Below are 17,514 nucleotides of genomic sequence, written 5' to 3'. Positions count from 1 at the left end.
GGTCTGCCTTCCTCCACAAAGGAAGGAACCCAGATCACTAGGGGTGGATGGGTCCCACCTGAAACCTTTAGTGTTTATTTAATCTGTGAAGCCCAGGAGAAAAAGAAGGAGACATAATGGCAGCTTCTCACTAAAGGAGCACAAATGTTCAGCATCCACACAGGCAGGCTTCCACTCAGGCTAAGGAACAGAAACATAATGTGCAAGTGGAAGCCTGTTTTCCAAAAGCACAGACACCTCCTCACATGAGTGTAAAGATGTCTTTGCTCTTCAGCAATATTTCTGAAAAGGTTAGACAGTGGCTCTATTTAAGAAACACTGAAAAAAATGTTAAAATGAGCTGTTTCGCCAGTTTATGATCTTGTTAAATGGAATGCAACACCATCAGAGGTTAGGAAGTTTGCTCATGGTTCTTTCTAGAAGCACAGAAATATTAAACAGTGTAAATACTTGTGTAATTTTATGCCATAAGGTATAAAGGTCTTCTCTGGTCTTCTGTAATTGTGTGACCAATATAACTGATATTCAATGCAGCCAGCTTTTGTCTAAAAGATCCTTACCACACACTGTCAGCAAGCTGATTTAAACCCCTTATCCTTAGCAAAATTCTTTGCTTGGCACATGTGCTGAGAAACATTCAGGTGGCTCCTCATCTTGCTTGTTCTGGTTAGAGTCATAACCTTTTAGTGGTTACTAGAAAATAATAACCTAGGTAACTAGAGAATAATTGGGGAGTTGTGTTTTGATGAGTTATCATGGAGTTGTCTTATTTTGAAGCTACAAGTATGAATGGTAAGCTATCTATGAGTCATCAGTGGGATGGAAGGTCTATGTCCATATTTATAAAATCAAAGCTTAGGAGATTCTTAAAAGTGAGTCCTAAAATGCGTGCATTCTTTATCGAAGTGTGCTCTGTGTTAGGTGTGTGGCAGAAGTGAGAACCCATACCACCCTTGGTTCTGAGAGCTGACTTCCACTGCTGTTGAGCTCCCCTTGAAATGGAAATGAGACTGTGAATGTTGAACTTGGTTAGACTTTCAGAGTCCTTGTCAGTGGAGGCAGGATTTTGTTGCAAACATACTTCTAAATACTTTTATTTCTTTAACACTCCTAAAACAAAGTGAATAATTTAGATTAAAAATTTTTATCTCAAGTCAAGGTGTGAGCTGCCAAAGATATAGACAAAGTTCATATCAAAAGGGTAAATCAATATTTCTATGTCAGTTAAAAATGAGATCAAAAAGTCCTGTTGATAATTAATCTTTGTTTATTTTTTTAATCTTCAAATGTGCTCAGTTGCCTTCATATTCACAGGGTAAAGGTACATCATACATACATATATAAAAAATCTTTTCAGCTTGTGGTCATAACACACATTAAAGGCCTTTCTACAGGGTTTCGATGGGCCTGATTTTCATTCTAACAGTTTTTAGGGAATAGTCAGAGGCTTTAAATGGCAGCCAGACTACGCCATTTTCGATCTCGTAGGGGACGTTGTACCTGGGGTCGTAGTGCCCCCCCGGGTAGTAAATGCCATTGAGGTTGGCAGCCTGGCAGCTGTTGTACCACCAGCCCCCCCCATACATCTCGGCACAGTTCTCCTCCCAGTGGTCCTGGTCCCGGTCGAAGGTGCTGAACTTCATCTGGGCATGGGATGTGTATTCGGTGCCCTCTTCCAGCCAGCCAGCGATCAGGGCATCCCCGGCAGTGCCCTCGTAGGAAGACACAGCAAGGGCGTACCCTTCAGCTTCAGACCCTACCTGTACAAGATACTCTGCAAACACAGCATTTCCATCCCAGTCCTCTAACTCTACCCGAAGGAGAGTGTCATTCTGAGTCAGCAAGTGTAGGTTTTCATTGCCCAGCCAAAACTCTCCTTGCCCCCTGCCATCCACGCTGCCGAAACCTTTCTTGTAGTCTTGCCAGGTCCGGTTAAAATTCACTGATCCATCCATTCTCTGTTGGATCAATAGCCATCCTCCCAAAGTGGTCTCTTGGTCGCAATAAACTGACAAAACCTTATTGGATCCCGCTGGCTTGATTTTGAAAATGCCACTTTTGGCACCAGAAGTGTGTTTCTGGCGGATATCATCACAGTCTAAAAAAAAAAGTTGATCTGGTTTGACAGAAGTTATCAGCAAAGTTTAATAAAAGGTTCAGAGGAATCCAAATACCAATAGCTCAAAGGAAAATTGTTAGTCATATCTTGGACTAATGCTAGGTATAGTGACAGGCAACATTAAAAAGAATTCAGGAAAGAAGATTTTACGTATTTCTTAAATCATGAATTGTCTATGTAATACCCGAGTATTAGTGACATATTTTCCCTTTTGTTTCCGAGGTGATAACAAACAGACACAGTGCTTGCATTTAATCATCACACTGCTGTACTACAGCATCTAAAATCAATGTGTCAGGTTGGTCATGGTTGGAGTTCAGCTCCATTACCTCAATAACTACCTTTCCCAGTGCTGGGTGTCCTTCGCTTCCCTCCTGATGGTCTGAAGCTGCGTGCCTGAAAGTCTGGGGTATCCTCTGCACTCTGATCATGTTCCAACCCACCTAGCCGCTCATTTATGTCACGGATCTTTACTGATTTGGTTTCAAAAGTAGAGCCTCCCTTGTTCTTGAAACTAGAAGAGCTGGTCACTACAGTCTTGGAGTGACTTGCACTGCCAGATGGGAATCCAGATGGCTGAAGTCTTCCAAAGTCATCTTCCTCCTCCTCTCCTAAGTCTCCAAATTTGTCTCTTCCCCCGTAAGTCCCTGAATGAGTGGCTGCTCCTGTGCCTATGTGGCTACTGCCTGTGCCAGCTGTGTGTCTGCTGGTTGTGAAGCTGCTAGATCCACCAACATGCTTAGTAGCAGTGGATGGAGAGTCAGGGGTAAAAAATGACTCTAGTTCAGGGAATAAAGTCTCTAGCTTGTGCAAGCCATCTGCACCACTAAAATGGTAGCTGCTCCCTTCCCCTCCAGCATTTGCAGCTAAATAGGAGCAGTCTGAGCCATCAGAAGAAACTGTTTTCTCAACTACTTCCTCTCTAGGGCCATCAGGCCCAGAGACAATTTTTTTGGTGGTAGTTTTGGTGCATCTACGAACTGTGGAGGAGGTTTTGTCTCCCAGACTAAAGGTTTCTCTCCCATGACTAGGAAGAACTAATTTGCTGGTGTGTAAATGTTCATCCCCCCTTGATTCTGCCGTGTGATACGAGCTGTCACCTCGGGAGAGTCTCGTATCTGTTTCTGGTCTTTCTAATACCACTTCCATCTGCTTGATGTCATTAATTATGTTCAGAGCATGCATTTCTGGCAGAGGCTTATGCTTAAAATGATCAGGAACATTAGAGTCCTTAAGTGGCCTCATTTTCAGCGTGCTCAAGGTGGTTGTTTGAAGCTCTGGGTGCAAGTTGATGGAGTTGGCATGGGCAAGCTGCTTCTGGATGTTGTCGTAGCTTTCTTTGTCCACCTTGTAATCAAAACTTCTAGCACATGTTCCTTTGCAAGCTCGTATCTTAATATCAATGTCCACCTATATAACCAGAGAGAAGTAATTTGGTTAGGGAGCTTTCCCGACTTTCTCAAGCAAGGATATATTCTACTGAACAGGGGAAAGATGAGAGGAGGAACTACTGCCTTAGTACCTCCCACCTACAGCTGAGCTTTTCCAAAGTTTGGTTTTGATGTCATCATAGGTTTATTTCCATTGTAAATACAACATGTGCAATAGCACCATGCACATGAGTTCCATGGAAAAGAACATTGTAGAAATGGGCCCTCCAAAGAGAGGGGAAAACTCTGTCATGGCCCTGGTGGGAGGTCTGACATGTTGGGGTTACCATTGCTTTCTCAAATTATCCAAATGATGGATTTCTGTTCTAGGAATCAAAATGAGCCTTTGAGCAAAACCACTGTTTGTGCCCAGACTTTTCCTTGCACTGCCATCAGAAGAACTGGCTGCAACCTGGGAACACAGGTTCTAATGCCAACCCTAGCTGTGGGCAGCCCTGGGGATGGACAGAGCACGTCCCCTTTCTAACTACTCAGCAACTCTTTACAGAGTTGCCTCATACAGAAGCAGTTATCAGCAGATGGAGCATCCTTGTGGCCTGAGAGAGAAGCAGCAGATGGAACTAGGAACTCACGGAACTCATGCTGGGTTCCTAGAGAGCAGAAGTTGAAAAAACCCAGGATGGACAGAAAGCAACTCATTTGGGGATTTGTCTCAGCAAGTCAGATCCTGTGAGAGTTGTACCATGTTTTCTCCTGGTTGGAGCACTGCTCACCATAAAGGACAGATCTCCTTTCTGTAGCTAAGCCCTGGAAAGAATGACAAGTGTGTAGCAGACACCTACCTCTAAGCGCTTCATCTCCACCACTTGTTCCTGGATGCTGCTCTGCAGAGCTTTAATTCTGTTCACTTGAGTGACAACTCTCTGCTTTAATGTCACAATTCTCCGTCTCAGTTCTCCTGACAGGCGACCATAAGTCTCATCAAGCTCTGAAACAAAAATGCCTCACAGTCAGCTATGCCCATGTGCTTTTCTCTCCTAAATATGTATCATATTTTAAAACATGTAATTAGACGCATAATTTAGAACATATTTCTCATAGTACTGAGCAGATTAAAATCAAATTAATTTTTGCTAACTAGTTAAGAGTCTATTATTATGATTGTTCTGTTTCTTGATAATAATATCTAGTGCAGCCTGTACTTTCACTACATATGGCTTATTCACAAAAACTTAGTAATTCAGTAATGGATAATAAAACTGGGTGCAAGATACTCACCCTGAGCACTGTCCAGGTTTGGTTTTAGTGCATTTACAGTTTCCTCAATTATCTGATTGGACTTCTTATAGTTGCTTTGACTATCTGAGAGCAGCTTCTTGATTTTGTCTATTCTGTGACTATACTCCTGGTCCTTTTCATCAATAAGTCCTTGCATTCTGCATCCTGATGGACATTTGGTACCCTAGAATTCAAAGAAGGAAATAATTGTGCTAAAATCCTTGAGAGTAAACATCTTGTATAATGGAATCAATGAAGCACATCTTCAGAAACCTGCCTTTACTGTGGGGTGAGGAACAAGTAAACCCTTAGTTTCCCCTCTCTTCTATTCCTCATGGGTCAGGTTTTTATATATATATATATTTCCTAAAGGTCTGCTGTAAGAAGTATGTCATCCAGTTTGAGGGAGGATGTTAGAGGCCAGCATTTTAAAGCAAAGTTTTCCTCAGAAAAGCTTAATGTTCTGACAGACTTAAGCTCTTTGCCAAGAAGTCATCAAATACATGTAGCATAGGAAAGGACTGAGATGCAAGAGGCAAGAAAGAGAAACATTAATAGTTTATATACAAAGACATCTAGTCAATTATTATGAAACTTCTATTGAGCATCTTGTAATCTGACTTCCTAAAAATTAATTAGTAAGTGTATGTGATTTCTAGCTACTTCTTTTCCTCACAACTCTCTTTCTGGTGCCTTTCTTTATGAACTCCAAAAGTGGCAATACCAAAATTCTGAAAAGAAATAGTTCATATGTTTTTCTAGGCTTAGCCTTTGTTTATTTAATCCTTCTTTATCAGACTTACTTTCTCCTCTCATTCTGTACCGCTGCAAACTTCTCCCTGTTTCTTTTGTCTTCATTTTTTCCCTTCTTCCTCTGTTTCCCACAGGAGATCTGTGCAGGCTGCCCTGACCTGAAGCGTTACCTCAGCCCTAACGCTGAGCCCCGTGCTGGCCTGTGGCACATCACTGGTGTGGTGATCCAGCTGCTGATCCAGCTGAGGCCCAGGAGTGCCCTTGGGAGGAGTCCCACCTTCACCCCAGTGTTAGTGGCTCACCCAGTCGTCATCAGCACAGATGGACCAGCTCTTCTCAGACTGGCAGCTGGAGGGGGACTTGTGCTCCACAGGCCTGGGACCACGCACTCCTCCACCCAAGTGTTCAAAGGAACTCTCTCCATCTTGTGCCTGCCAGGAGGAAAAAGGGGAAAAGTAAAACCAAGGTTGAGTGAACAGCTGTCGAGGGAGCAGAAACACAATGCTGATGCCCTCAAACACTCAGTTTATGGGTGGCAATCACAGCCATCCGATAAGCATCACACCCAACAGGGAAAGGATGTTATTCCAACCTTGCTTGTAAGATATGGTTTTGTTTGTTTTGTCAGAATAAAGCTTCACATCTCTTGAAATTGATGCTTTTGTGTAGAAAGCTAGTGATGCTCAGGATATATTATGATAATATCATTCCACAGAAATATTTTGTCCTGTGTGTAAATATAAAATCAGGTCAAAATTAGACTGAAACTGTAAAAGTAAAAGTAAATACTTTAAAAATACTATTCTCATTAGCTGCAATACTCTAAAATTCTTATTGTCACTTCACCGCCTTCAGTCTCCACAAAAGTAGCTTACAGATACATGAGTTTTTCCATTAGTGTTTGTGAATTTAATCACAGTTGCTAACTGGAAGCTTGTAGCACAGTTTTGCCTGACAAAAAGAGCAAGAAACGTACTAACACAATTTTGAAAAACAATTTTAGTGATGGATGGATTTCACTGTGCTAATGGAAAGAAGAGAAATAAATACACTGAGGTTTTCTTCAAACCTGAGAAGAAAAAGTGATACATAAATGCTAATTCTAGGCCAAAAAATGATAAAGGTTCCTACAGTGTTATCACTTAGTAAAAAAAATTTCCTTTTTCTTTTCATCAAAGAAAGCCATGCTTTAGGGCTTAAGATGTAATTAGGTCTGACTGGAATCCTCTGTGCAACTTATGTGCTTTTCAAACATTATAATTAATACTTGAAATTATTAATGGCTACTTCTTATTACAATTGGTGATTAATTCTGAAGCTGAGAAAGTTATCCCAATTCTAGCCTCCAGGGTCAGAACCGCTCTGAGGAACTGAAATGTCTTTATTAAAATCAGCAGATTCAAATTCAGTAGTTTTATTAATTAATGATATGATCTGGCCCAAGTGCCTCCTAAAAGTAGCACATATATTCAAAAATGCCCTTTGGCACTGACAGCTCCAATACGACTGTTTCTGTTTTGTCCCAATTGCTTCCTATAATTCCTGTCATTTGTTAAAACAGGCATTTTCTTAAAAAAATTCAAAAAAGAAAAAAGTAAGGAATATAACATAAGACTATGGACTGGGTCCTCAATAGAAAAAAAAAAGGTTAAATTAGCACAGTTGAAAATCAAGTTTATCTCCTTCCTTATCAAATTTTTGATTCTTACATAGCTCTTGTTGAAGCTGATGTTGCTGTTACAAGAATCCTTGTTTTTAGATGTGTCTTTCATAACAAAGGTATTGTGTGTCATTTGTAGATAGAAAATCCTGCTGAAATACTGTCCAAAGGAAAGCACAATTCATCCCAATAAACATGAAAATTCCTGAATGGCTGGAGCCACTAACATCCAGCCAGTTATGTTTAAGACTTAGAGCATCACCTATGAATGTTTGAATTCATGTTAATGGATTTGCTTTGTTGCTCCTGAAGCCAGGCATATTCAGGAAAACCGAGTTAAGCAAAATTATAGAGAACTGGATACTCCAAAAGTACTGCTGAAACTTCATCAGTGAAGTGGTTACACTAAGCTGCTGCATATGTGTGTTGTGTATGCATTGAATTTTACAAGCTAGGTGATAGAAAAAAATTATCAATCTCATGAATGAACATTAAATGAATAGATGAATAACATTAAATCAAATAAATGCTTACTATTCAAAACAGAATACAAAACGAATCAAGTAAGCAAATTCATACCCAGGCTATGCTGAGGCACAGGAACACGCAGAGGATCCTCACAGGTATCATCTTCAGGAGAAGAGCAAGAACTCTGACTGAAAGGATGCTCTTTGCCACTCTTTTGGTGTAATTTAAACCTGAATGCAAAGCTGAGATTAATCATTATGCTCCCTTCTATTTGTAGAAAAAACATGCCAAATTTCCCCCTCCCCCTTAGGTGATTACTTAAGGTCTCTTGCACAAGTTTCTGGTGTTATTTGCTCCAGATAAGTTTGTTCGACACCAACATGCGGGCAACACCAAGAATTCCAGGAAAAAAATCCTGTCTAAAACTGTTTCTTGTAACTGGGCAGTCATTGAAGATGTGTGTGAGCACTAGTGGGATCCAGCAGTGCTTATCTGCTGGAAAACACACACTCAGTGTGATGGGCATTTAGCTGCATAAACAAAGAGCTGATATTTCTGTATAAGAGCGGATGATGCTCTGCAGACTGCTTAAAGCTTCAAGGATTTTCCTATGGTACATCACGTTCATTCCCTGACCCTGACTTTCCCCTTTTCACAGTTGTAGAAAACAGGTGAGAAGGTTAAGTCAAAAAGTAGCTATTAATTTTTGGGACCCATTTTGATAGTCTGAAGTCTTCAGAGCACACGCTATGTGCAGATCCCATTGCTGGCAGCTGCCTCTCTGTGCTGGCACCACAGCTCAGAGGGAACAGCTGGCAGCCAGCTCTAAGACACGTGGGTGTCTTGCCTCCAGTTCCACAGGAACTGGGTGGTCAGGGCAGGAATAGCACCTAATTCTGCAGGGCACCGGGTGTAAGTAAGGGACCACTGTGCCCCACCCTGTCTTGCTAACTGTATGTGTTACAATCTGTGCAACAACTAAGGCATCCTTCATAATGCAGATGGGATATGTCACTTTGGTTCTAACTTCTCCCAGTTTGTCAATGCTTGATTTTGTGATCATCAATAATAACTTCACATTATATTTGTAATTGAATAGGCCTTAACAATCAATAGTAGTAAGAGCACATAAAGCAGAAGAATTTCTGCCTTTTCAACCATGCTGGCAGAGGATGTGACAATTTCCTAGGTGGTGTTCCAGGCACTGGTCACCAGGGTAACAGGGGACATGGCAAGTAGCATGTTCCAGACCTCTTCTGACCCTGAGGGATGGCACAGCTCTCTGGTGACACACAAACACAGTAAACTTAACACTGGTCCAAGTAAAACTCGGCCATCAAGGCTAGAGGGACTGGAAAAATGCTGATAGCTGATCATAAACATCAGGTGAGCTAAGAGGATTTCCTGCTTGCTGCAAAAGGAATTGCTGGGGGGAAGCTGGGGTGAAGGAGGAGCTTCTCAGGCTTTACAGTTAGGGGCTGAATCTGTGCCTGACCTTCAGCCTGTACCTCTGCTTTCATGTTGCAATCGTTCAGTCATTTTTGACAGTGTTTGTTTGAAAGGCTGGAGGCCAAGAGTTAGATAAACTTTGGATTTAACTTTAATTCAGGATCAAAGGACCGAAGTGCAGTTCACTACTTCATCTGCCCTGCTCTTGGTTGAATGCCAGAGTAACAGTCGAGGAGTCTGGGATTTAGACATGGTTTGTGTGCTCTAGACGTGAGCTGCACCTTGTTTGCCCAGCGCTGTCTGTGTCTCCTGCCCTACCACCAGTTTCCAAGTGGTGTCTTCTGCTCCTCTTGCCTGCTCATTCAGGATTCTTCTCTGGATGCTTTGTCTCAGACTCCATTCTTCTCTCATCTTCACTTTCTCTTCATATGCTCCTCAACCCTTTTGAAGTCATTACTAGTTAATTCCAGCACTTTGTCCTGCATTTTCCCCATTCAATATCCCAGAACTGAGGAACCCAGAGGTCCAGCAGTCCATCCACTTTATTTGATTCTTTCTTCCTCTCTCTCTTCCTCATTCACTTTTTGTGGGGTTTTTGGGGGTTTTTTTGGTTTTTTGTTTGATTTGGTTTTTTGTTTGTTTGTTTTTGTTTTGTTTTGTTTTTGTGGTTTGTTTGTTTGTTTCTTGCTTTTGGAGTGAGATTCCTCTGTTTTGTGCTACAGTGGTCTTTGGAAAAGTCACTGCAAGCTGAAGGTGTGAAAGAAAGGCCACCAAACCCTTTAATAAAATTTTATAAAGTGAGAGGTGCAGACTTCTCTAAATACAGATAACTTTTACTATAGGCTACAGTCATGTATGATAAAAAATTATTTAGAAAAGAGAAATATACTCAGCTCTTAGTATACAAAATAGGGGCAGTAAGTTCAGTTGCAATGTACTTGCTTGCAAAAAATAATACTGAGAGTATTGTTCTATTTTTAAGAGTTAGAAGAAACAGAAAGTCTTTTCTAGCCTCTTTCTGATAGATAGGGGATTGGATACCATAGGAAGGAGCTTCCAGAGGCATGAGTCTTGCCAGATTTCTTTCAGAGACTGGAGAACACCAGAGTGGGCTGGGATGCTCAAGACTCACTGATTAACTCTGGCAGAGAACTTCATTGAAATATCAGGCTTCTCGGATTTGCTGACTGACCCTTTTGAACACTGGAGCAAATGCTCCTCTCCAGAAATTAAAATGATTTGTGAAAACTTAAAGACATTGATCAGCAAACCAACTGGAAGAATAAGCTGATCTTAGTTATGGTGAGCAATCCATAAAATGCCAGCTCATATCCATGAAATGTGTGTAATTATAGCAGATTGTCATCAAATTGCAGCCAAAATCTAAACCAGGAGAGTCAATAACAATTCTCAGCTAGCAGAGTGTAAATACAGATATCAAAGTGACAGACGTGACAAAGGAATATTTTTTTAAATCCATGTTGCAAATATATAAATAATATCAAAATAAAGTCACGTCATAGGTGGCATAAATTGAAAATAGAAAGTGGAAGGGACTCAACCAAAGCTACTCAAGTGGCTGTTTGCACAAGCGAGAGGACACTGGGCTTGCCAACCCCTCCTTGGCATCCTTCTCTCCAGCCTCTCTACACATACTGCTTCAGCTCCATGGAGACACAGGAGAGGCCTTACAGCACAAAATGTTCAGGAAAACTGCTTTTCTTGGTGAGGAATTGAGTGTCAAGGCTGGCAGTGAGCTGTGGATCATGGCTGGTTGCACAGGTGCAACAGAGTTGTGCAGATATACCAGTTCAGTGGTGTGGAGACCCTCCTCTAAAGCTGTTGTTAACCTCATCTGACCCTAGCTAATGATGCCTTCTCTCCGGAGAAACCTGTCTTCCTCCTAGATTTTGGCCCAAGAGCAAAAATTCAACTATGCCAAAATCTTAATAAAAATGAGAGGGAGTTGGCAGTTTATCATGATGTGGAGACTCAGGTCCAGGGAAGATGTTCAGCACCAGCCTCACGAGATATGTGGGCATCAAAACTGGAAAACTGTTGAGGCAGCATGAACTGACCATAAGATCTCTTTTATCACTGCAATGTCCTCCTGTCTCTAAAATAAAGCACTTGAATGTGTTATTTAGAGACACCAGGCAAACTCTGGTCTTTCACAAGTAGCTAAAAATAAAGACCAGGATACACTTTCTATTTCACTTCCTAGTGCATCAGCTTGAGATAGTGATAGTTTCTAGCTCTGAGTGTATCTTTTGTTGAGCAACTTATCCACAAACCTAATTTGGTTTGCAAACACACCCCTCATCAGATTTTGAGGAGATACATTCAGGCAGAATTGCAAACTCTTTGCTGGTCTTGATCTGTGCTGTGGATTTACTTATATGGATCACATGGGAAATTATTATCAGATCCAGAGAAAGAAAATGCAAGTAAAATGCAATCAATTTCTGCTGCAACTCTTAACATTTTTTTCATTGCATGGCACTGAATATGTTGGAGTAATTTTTAAATATTTGTGGGGGAAAAAAAAAAAGAGGGGTATGTGGGAATAATAGCTGTACAGTGTACTACTATGTGTCATATAGCAAATGAAACTTATTCTGAGTAAAATCTGAGAACTTGTTAATATGTATGGTCTGGAGTAAAATACCTGTTCTTGGTCATTGATACTACCTAGCACATCCCAACTGAAAATGTTGTGGCAAGCTAAGTTAAATAGTCTTCAGCAGTAAAATAGGCTACTTTCAAGTTGCTATGTACTTTGATCTATGTCACCAAACAACTTCATTAGAAAACTTTAAAACATAGGGATACTAGTCAAATTTATGAAGAAACAGGTCAAACACATGCCTCTAACCAAGGAGCAGGAATTGTTGGTGTGAAATTCAGGAATAACTGAATCAAGCAGGTTTGGTCCAAGTATCAAAAGTTTTCTTTGTTGTGTTTGGCCAGCTGTAGACAACAGATAACATGCTCAGACTTTTTTTCTAATAATCCAAAATTTATTGAGAATGTGTACAGAAAAAATAACTGTCTACAGAGGTACGCACTGCTTAGGGAAGAGGTTTGGGTATCTTACAGTCAATGTTGTTTTATAGTTAAAACTGAACTGTGTAATGTTTGCTAAGTTCAGTGTTGAAGACAGAAAAGATTTGCTTTTCCTGTTCAGACTGGTCGTTGTCAAATCATCCTTTATACATCTCCAACCTAAAACAGAAGAAAAAAAAAAAGAATATTTTAATGTTCTTCAAATGAAAGAAGTAAATAAGGCTATGATGACATATTGATAGTGTTCATAGTTGTATTAGTTAGGAATTAAAAATGTAGCATTTTAAATACACAAAGGCAAGGGATTATTCCTGATCATGAGACTATCCATTTATCTATCCATTAAAAGAAACAGTAATGTAGAAGGTACACTAAAATCAAAGTACAAATACTTCTCTGACAAAATGATAAACAAAGCCAACTTCTCTAAGATGCAGTGGGCTTATCTTCAGCTGTCCATGCTCAGTGTTTGAAATTATAACAATGTTCTGTGTTCATTTTAAATATCTCGTCAGCCCTGTGGTCACACCTGTTTGACATTGCCTAAGTTGTGCTGCTGTCCGTCTACTGACAGTCTGTTGAACGGGATGATTTTCATTGCAGATTTCTTCATGGAGTACCACCGGTCACGCCAGGTTGCCCAGATAATGCCATTGTCAAATCCGGATGGACCAGCATCTTCTGATGTGTACACACCACCTAAGAAACACCAGTTGGAGTAAAACAATTAGTTGCTTTCTAAAGTAGTTACTGTGCCCATACATTTTTCTGGTCCTGACACCTCCACGGCATCCATGGGTGTCCTAACAGACCCTGTTCATGGCATTTTCCCCCCACTTTGCTTCTCTCAGGACTGATTCTCTCACTTTGTAATGGAGAGCAGTCATAAATTCCTACTACTGGTGTTAACAATGATTGCAAAGAATGGGCTATGCCAGCTTTGGAAAATCCAGAAGTCAAAGTGCACTTTATAAACATGACTCATTTTCCTTTGTTACTGAAACGTGGTGTCTTGGATTATAAGCACTTGGAAGACATCTTACCTACATAATATTTGCCATTGAGGTGGCCAGCATGGCATCTATTCATCCACCAGCCAGATCCATCTTGCTCAGCACAGTTGCCGTCATACTTATCATTGTCATTATCATGAGTACTGAACTGCATGCCATTGTGGTAGGTGTAGGATTTATCACTTGGGTCATCTCCAAAGTCATATCCATCAAAGGCATCCCCAGCTTCACCCCCGATGAAGTAGGCATAGGTCATTCGATACTTGTCCTCTTCACTTCCCACTCTGAATACAGCGTAGTCGGCAGTGCTGTGGATAGAGGGCAATGCTGAATGTGAGCATGCTGCATGCCCAGCACATGCACAAATGAAAATACATCGATGTTAAAACTGCAGAAAAGGCATTTATTGCATCCTAGCATATTAAAAGGAATTATTTTTATGTGACTGTGGGCCTCAGCTCAGTGACACGCATCAAATCAACTTCTGTACTCCAGTATCAGACATATTTTCTGACTACTAGTCTTTAGCGATATATGAAATATCTACATTATCAACACACACACATACACATACATACATACATATATAATCTCCCAGGTTCATAATAGAAATAGAAATAAAAAATAAAATAATAAAACAGAACAGAATAGAAGGGACCTATAATGACCATGTAGTCCATAAGATATGTGAAAATTAAGGAGAATAAAGAAATTCCTTCTGCCTAATAAATGAGTGCTGACAGCATGTGCCCTTCTGACAGGCACATGTGCCTGCCAACAAGTCACACCCAGTGACTGCTGTCATATCTGTAAGTTCAGGAGCCAAAGCAGCTCTACACCCATGTTAGCTGGTCTAACGGCTCATAATTTTTTAGGAGCAAACTTTTATCATTACAAACTGATGCAGCAGTGGGACCAGCAGGCTTTAAGCTGTCATTTTCAGAAGCTTCATAAGCAAATACCCTTTTTTGCCACTCCAGTCCTCCAGCTCTATTCGTAAGGTGTATGGCAGAGTGGACTGTGTAGTTATTAAATGAATCTTTTCATTGCCCAGCCAGAACTCAGTGGTGTCATCTGGAGACAGATGTCCAAATCCTTCCTTGTACTGAACCCAGTTTCTACTGAAGTCTTCGCTCCCATCCAGTCTCTGGGGAAAAAAACCAAGAACACCAAAACCAAAAATAAAAACCTCAGTCAAAAAGATATGTATCATATGTAGGTACATAAAAACAGTGCTGATGCAATAAGTTTGTTTACAGCAATTAAATATAAGTGGCATACCCTTTGTAGTATTGTCCAGCCATTGCCATATGAGTCAATCTCGCAGTAGACTAGGAATGACTGCTTGGCTCTTTGAGGCTTGATAAAGTATAGACCACTTTTCCTTGCACCTTTATTTGCAATGTCTTGACAATCTGAAGTGAAGACATTTCAAAGATCATTTTCAATCTAGCTACAATTCTTTCCTCACGTTTATTTTATATTGTAACATTTTTAGTGCAAGAAATGTAATTTATCTAAATACCATTTTTGCAAAGTTAGCTATTTAGTCCACATACTTCAATGGCATTGCCATAAAAAATCCTACCAAGACCAAGGGTCACAGGACTCGTGTAAGGTGAAGATGAACTTAGCCTCATGCAGAGTTTAAGCAGTAGAAAACACACTTATTGCATTGATTTCTACAGCAACAAAGAAAGACACTTCCTAATGGAATAATTAATTTGTTTTTCCATGTGGATTAGTAGAAATGTGATAATGAGTTATCTTCTCTTTGTCCCAGGTCCACAGAAACTCTAGTCATGTCCCTCATGTCTAGCATATATTTTGGGATGATCATATCTCGGCCAAAAAGGCCAAAAGCAAGAACTGTGTTCCACCCAAATCCTTGCCTGCAGAGCATCTAACTTGTACTGACCGGTTTTATAATTTGCAATTTTACGTATCTTTGTAGAAGTCTGTGACCCATAAGATTACAAGAAAATCATTGCTGTGATGCCAAGTGGCAGCACTTGTAGGTGAATTAATCCTCCACCATACAAGAAGCATTTTGCACACCTCTTCCAGTTATGTCCTGAATTTCAGCCCTGTCTTTGCACGGCTCCTGACAGAGTATCTCAAGCTGGGCAATCTTCTCTTTCAGCTCTGTGATCCTGTTGCCGTTCATTATATGTGTATCTGTCAACTGTCTGGACAGAGAAATATAAAAATGGATTGTTGTATCTGCTGTTTGAGAATGTGTAATAAACATTTATTTCCCTGGACACATGCCTCATGTATCTAACGTGCTGCTACATGCACCCCTGTAAAACGGGGTGCCTCGATTAGCACTGGTATTTAGAGTTAAGGACAGGCAAAATAGGAGAGCACATGCTTAACCTCATGCAAAACTTAACAATCTGCAAAACTTGACTCTAATCAGCAAAACTCCAACCAGTAATTAATATATGAATATAACTCTATAGAAAGTTTTAATTTGCTCTCCAGAAGTAAATGATAAACTCCTCTTCAATTATGGATGTATTTGTAAAACATAAATGCTCTAAATAAGTTGCCGCAAGTGTCAGAATGCCTAAATAATCTTTGACATAAGGTCATAGAAGTGGAGATCTGTCAAAAAACATATCCTTAAGACTTAGAATCATTAATGATGTTTTCAATTTTATTTCCAATGTCAACCTATAAAAGACTATCACTGAGTTTATAGTTATGATTTAAAACTAGGTAACTGAGCTAATTTTCATGAATATGTGCAGCAAAATTGGCCAGAGTTAATGATTGCATAAACATTCCAAATACTCTACTTTACAGCAAAAACTCATGACCTCCAAAGGTCACGGAAAAAAATTCAGGGATAGCTGGCACAGCAGGAGAAACATAAATAAAAATATTGCCAGGCTTCATGACATTCTTATCTTGTACTTCTTGCACAATTAACAGTTTATCCAGGTGAGCAGAGAATTCCTGATCAGATCCTCATGATCCTTCTGTGTCTTGCTAGGCAGCTACTAATGGCAGTGTGGGCCAGAACTGTCCACAAGAGCACAAAAAACCTTTCTGAGAGAGGCTTTTTGGCACTTGACAAAAGAACAGAAAGAAAACAATTTGTATTGTCACTGATAAAAGAAGTGGAAGATACCTACTGTATAGTAGTTTCATGAGACAATATAGTGTTTTCATATCTGATAATTTCTTCAATTATTCTCCTAGACTTCTGAGTGAAATCATCAATTGAATCTGTAAAACAGAAAAGGTAAAAAATAATTGTAATTAGGCAAATTAAAAAAAGAAAATCACATAAAGAATATTTTTCAGTTGTGTACTTATTTTTATATGCTCACTTGGTAATATCTGTTTGTCTGAAGGATAGAGGCCTTGGATGTGTTGAATCAGATGGTCTGCTGTTACTGTGGCATTAGAAATCCGTTGCAAAATTCTCTCCATTTCCTGCAGGTCACTGTCCACAGCGTGATGGTATTTATTAAGGAAATCTGCAATACCACAAGTTGTTGGGCAGAAGCTACCCTAAGGAGTAAAGAGAAATAGTTGGCAATGTTTCAGGGGCAAAGAAAGCAGAGCAGAATATTTGGGCAGAGGAACTTCCAGACACAGCTGACACAAATGACAAAGGATAAAAAAGTGCAGGCATTTGCAGCAGACTTTGTCTACTGTATTTGAAATTTCAAAGACAGTTTACTTTCACTCTCTGTGCACACATAGGAAGAAAACAGTGCATGCCATTATTGTAGCATCTGCTGGATATGCACTCTCATCCACAGTGCAGCCTCCCATACACTTTTACCAAGCATATACTGCTATCAATAAATAATAGGTTTAAGCAAAGTAAACTTAGTAAGTACAGAAAACAATAATTATGTACAAGTGATAACACTAGTTAATAATCAGCATAGGAAAGCTTCAGTTACATTCTTAAGATAAAAGAAAATTGTTCAGGTACTTACAAATCTGTCATCCAATATGCAGCAGTTTTCTCTGGTAGCAATGTACTGAAGAGAAGAAAGAGGGCCATTTTTAGTGGGTTTTCTCCAACACCACTTTCTGCACTAACACATTTCCTAAACGCTGTCTCTTCACTTACCGCCATGCTGGTAGAAAAGAGCAGGGAAAGGAGGGACCCCAGGGGAGTCCAGCTGCACCACCTCAGCCCCATCATGTCTGTCCCACCAGGTGACACCGACAGCTGTGCAGGCAGCAGCTTAGAATGTTCAACCTAGCACAGGGTGGCAGCAGTTTAAGGCAGCAGGCTGAAGCTGGGGGCGGGCACTGGGAGGTGGTGGGAAGAGGTGGGGTAGGGAT

General features: G+C 40.3%; 2 protein-coding genes across 2 annotated transcripts; both read right to left on the bottom strand.

Moving 5' to 3' along the window:
* Positions 1-1,227: 1,227 nt before the first annotated feature.
* On the bottom strand, positions 1,228-7,852 carry FGA (fibrinogen alpha chain). Its single transcript, XM_066186092.1, has 6 exons — positions 7,781-7,852; positions 5,844-5,972; positions 4,789-4,972; positions 4,353-4,498; positions 2,461-3,529; positions 1,228-2,098 (listed from the first exon to the last, which is right to left on the bottom strand). Exons 1-6 carry the CDS (start codon positions 7,829-7,831, stop codon positions 1,389-1,391), a joined length of 2,289 nt encoding a protein of 762 aa, XP_066042189.1. The 5' UTR covers positions 7,832-7,852; the 3' UTR covers positions 1,228-1,388.
* Positions 7,853-12,116: 4,264 nt separating this feature from the next.
* FGG (fibrinogen gamma chain) lies at positions 12,117-17,446 on the bottom strand. Its single transcript, XM_066184991.1, has 10 exons — positions 17,297-17,446; positions 17,160-17,204; positions 16,539-16,722; positions 16,341-16,434; positions 15,256-15,386; positions 14,479-14,612; positions 14,160-14,344; positions 13,228-13,505; positions 12,714-12,883; positions 12,117-12,343 (listed from the first exon to the last, which is right to left on the bottom strand). Exons 1-10 carry the CDS (start codon positions 17,369-17,371, stop codon positions 12,329-12,331), a joined length of 1,311 nt encoding a protein of 436 aa, XP_066041088.1. The 5' UTR covers positions 17,372-17,446; the 3' UTR covers positions 12,117-12,328.
* Between the last annotated feature and the right edge of the window lie 68 nt (positions 17,447-17,514).

This window comes from Chamaea fasciata, unplaced genomic scaffold (assembly GCF_029207755.1).
Source record: "Chamaea fasciata isolate MVZ Bird 193981 ecotype frontalis unplaced genomic scaffold, bChaFas1.0.hap1 SCAF_6, whole genome shotgun sequence".
NCBI lineage: Eukaryota > Metazoa > Chordata > Aves > Passeriformes > Sylviidae > Chamaea > Chamaea fasciata.
The sequence above is the reverse complement of the archived record's forward strand: the minus strand, read 5'-3'. Positions and strand labels throughout refer to the sequence as shown.

Bases quoted from the DNA above. Each gene is read 5' to 3' on its own strand.
- FGG (XM_066184991.1), bottom strand. From the start codon at position 17,371: ATGATGGGGCTGAGGTGGTGCAGCTGGACTCCCCTGGGGTCCCTCCTT. The intron at 14,345-14,478 runs GTATGCCACTTA...TTTTTTCCCCAG, and splicing joins GCTGGACAATACTACAAAGG to AGACTGGATGGGAGCGAAGA. The intron at 13,506-14,159 runs GTATTTGCTTAT...CTCTATCCACAG, and splicing joins GACTGGAGTGGCAAAAAAGG to CACTGCCGACTACGCTGTAT.
- FGA (XM_066186092.1), bottom strand. From the start codon at position 7,831: ATGATACCTGTGAGGATCCTCTGCGTGTTCCTGTGCCTCAGCATAGCC. The intron at 4,499-4,788 runs GTGAGTATCTTG...TTTTTGTTTCAG, and splicing joins AAACCTGGACAGTGCTCAGG to AGCTTGATGAGACTTATGGT. The intron at 3,530-4,352 runs GTAGGTGTCTGC...CTGGTTATATAG, and splicing joins TGGAGATGAAGCGCTTAGAG to GTGGACATTGATATTAAGAT.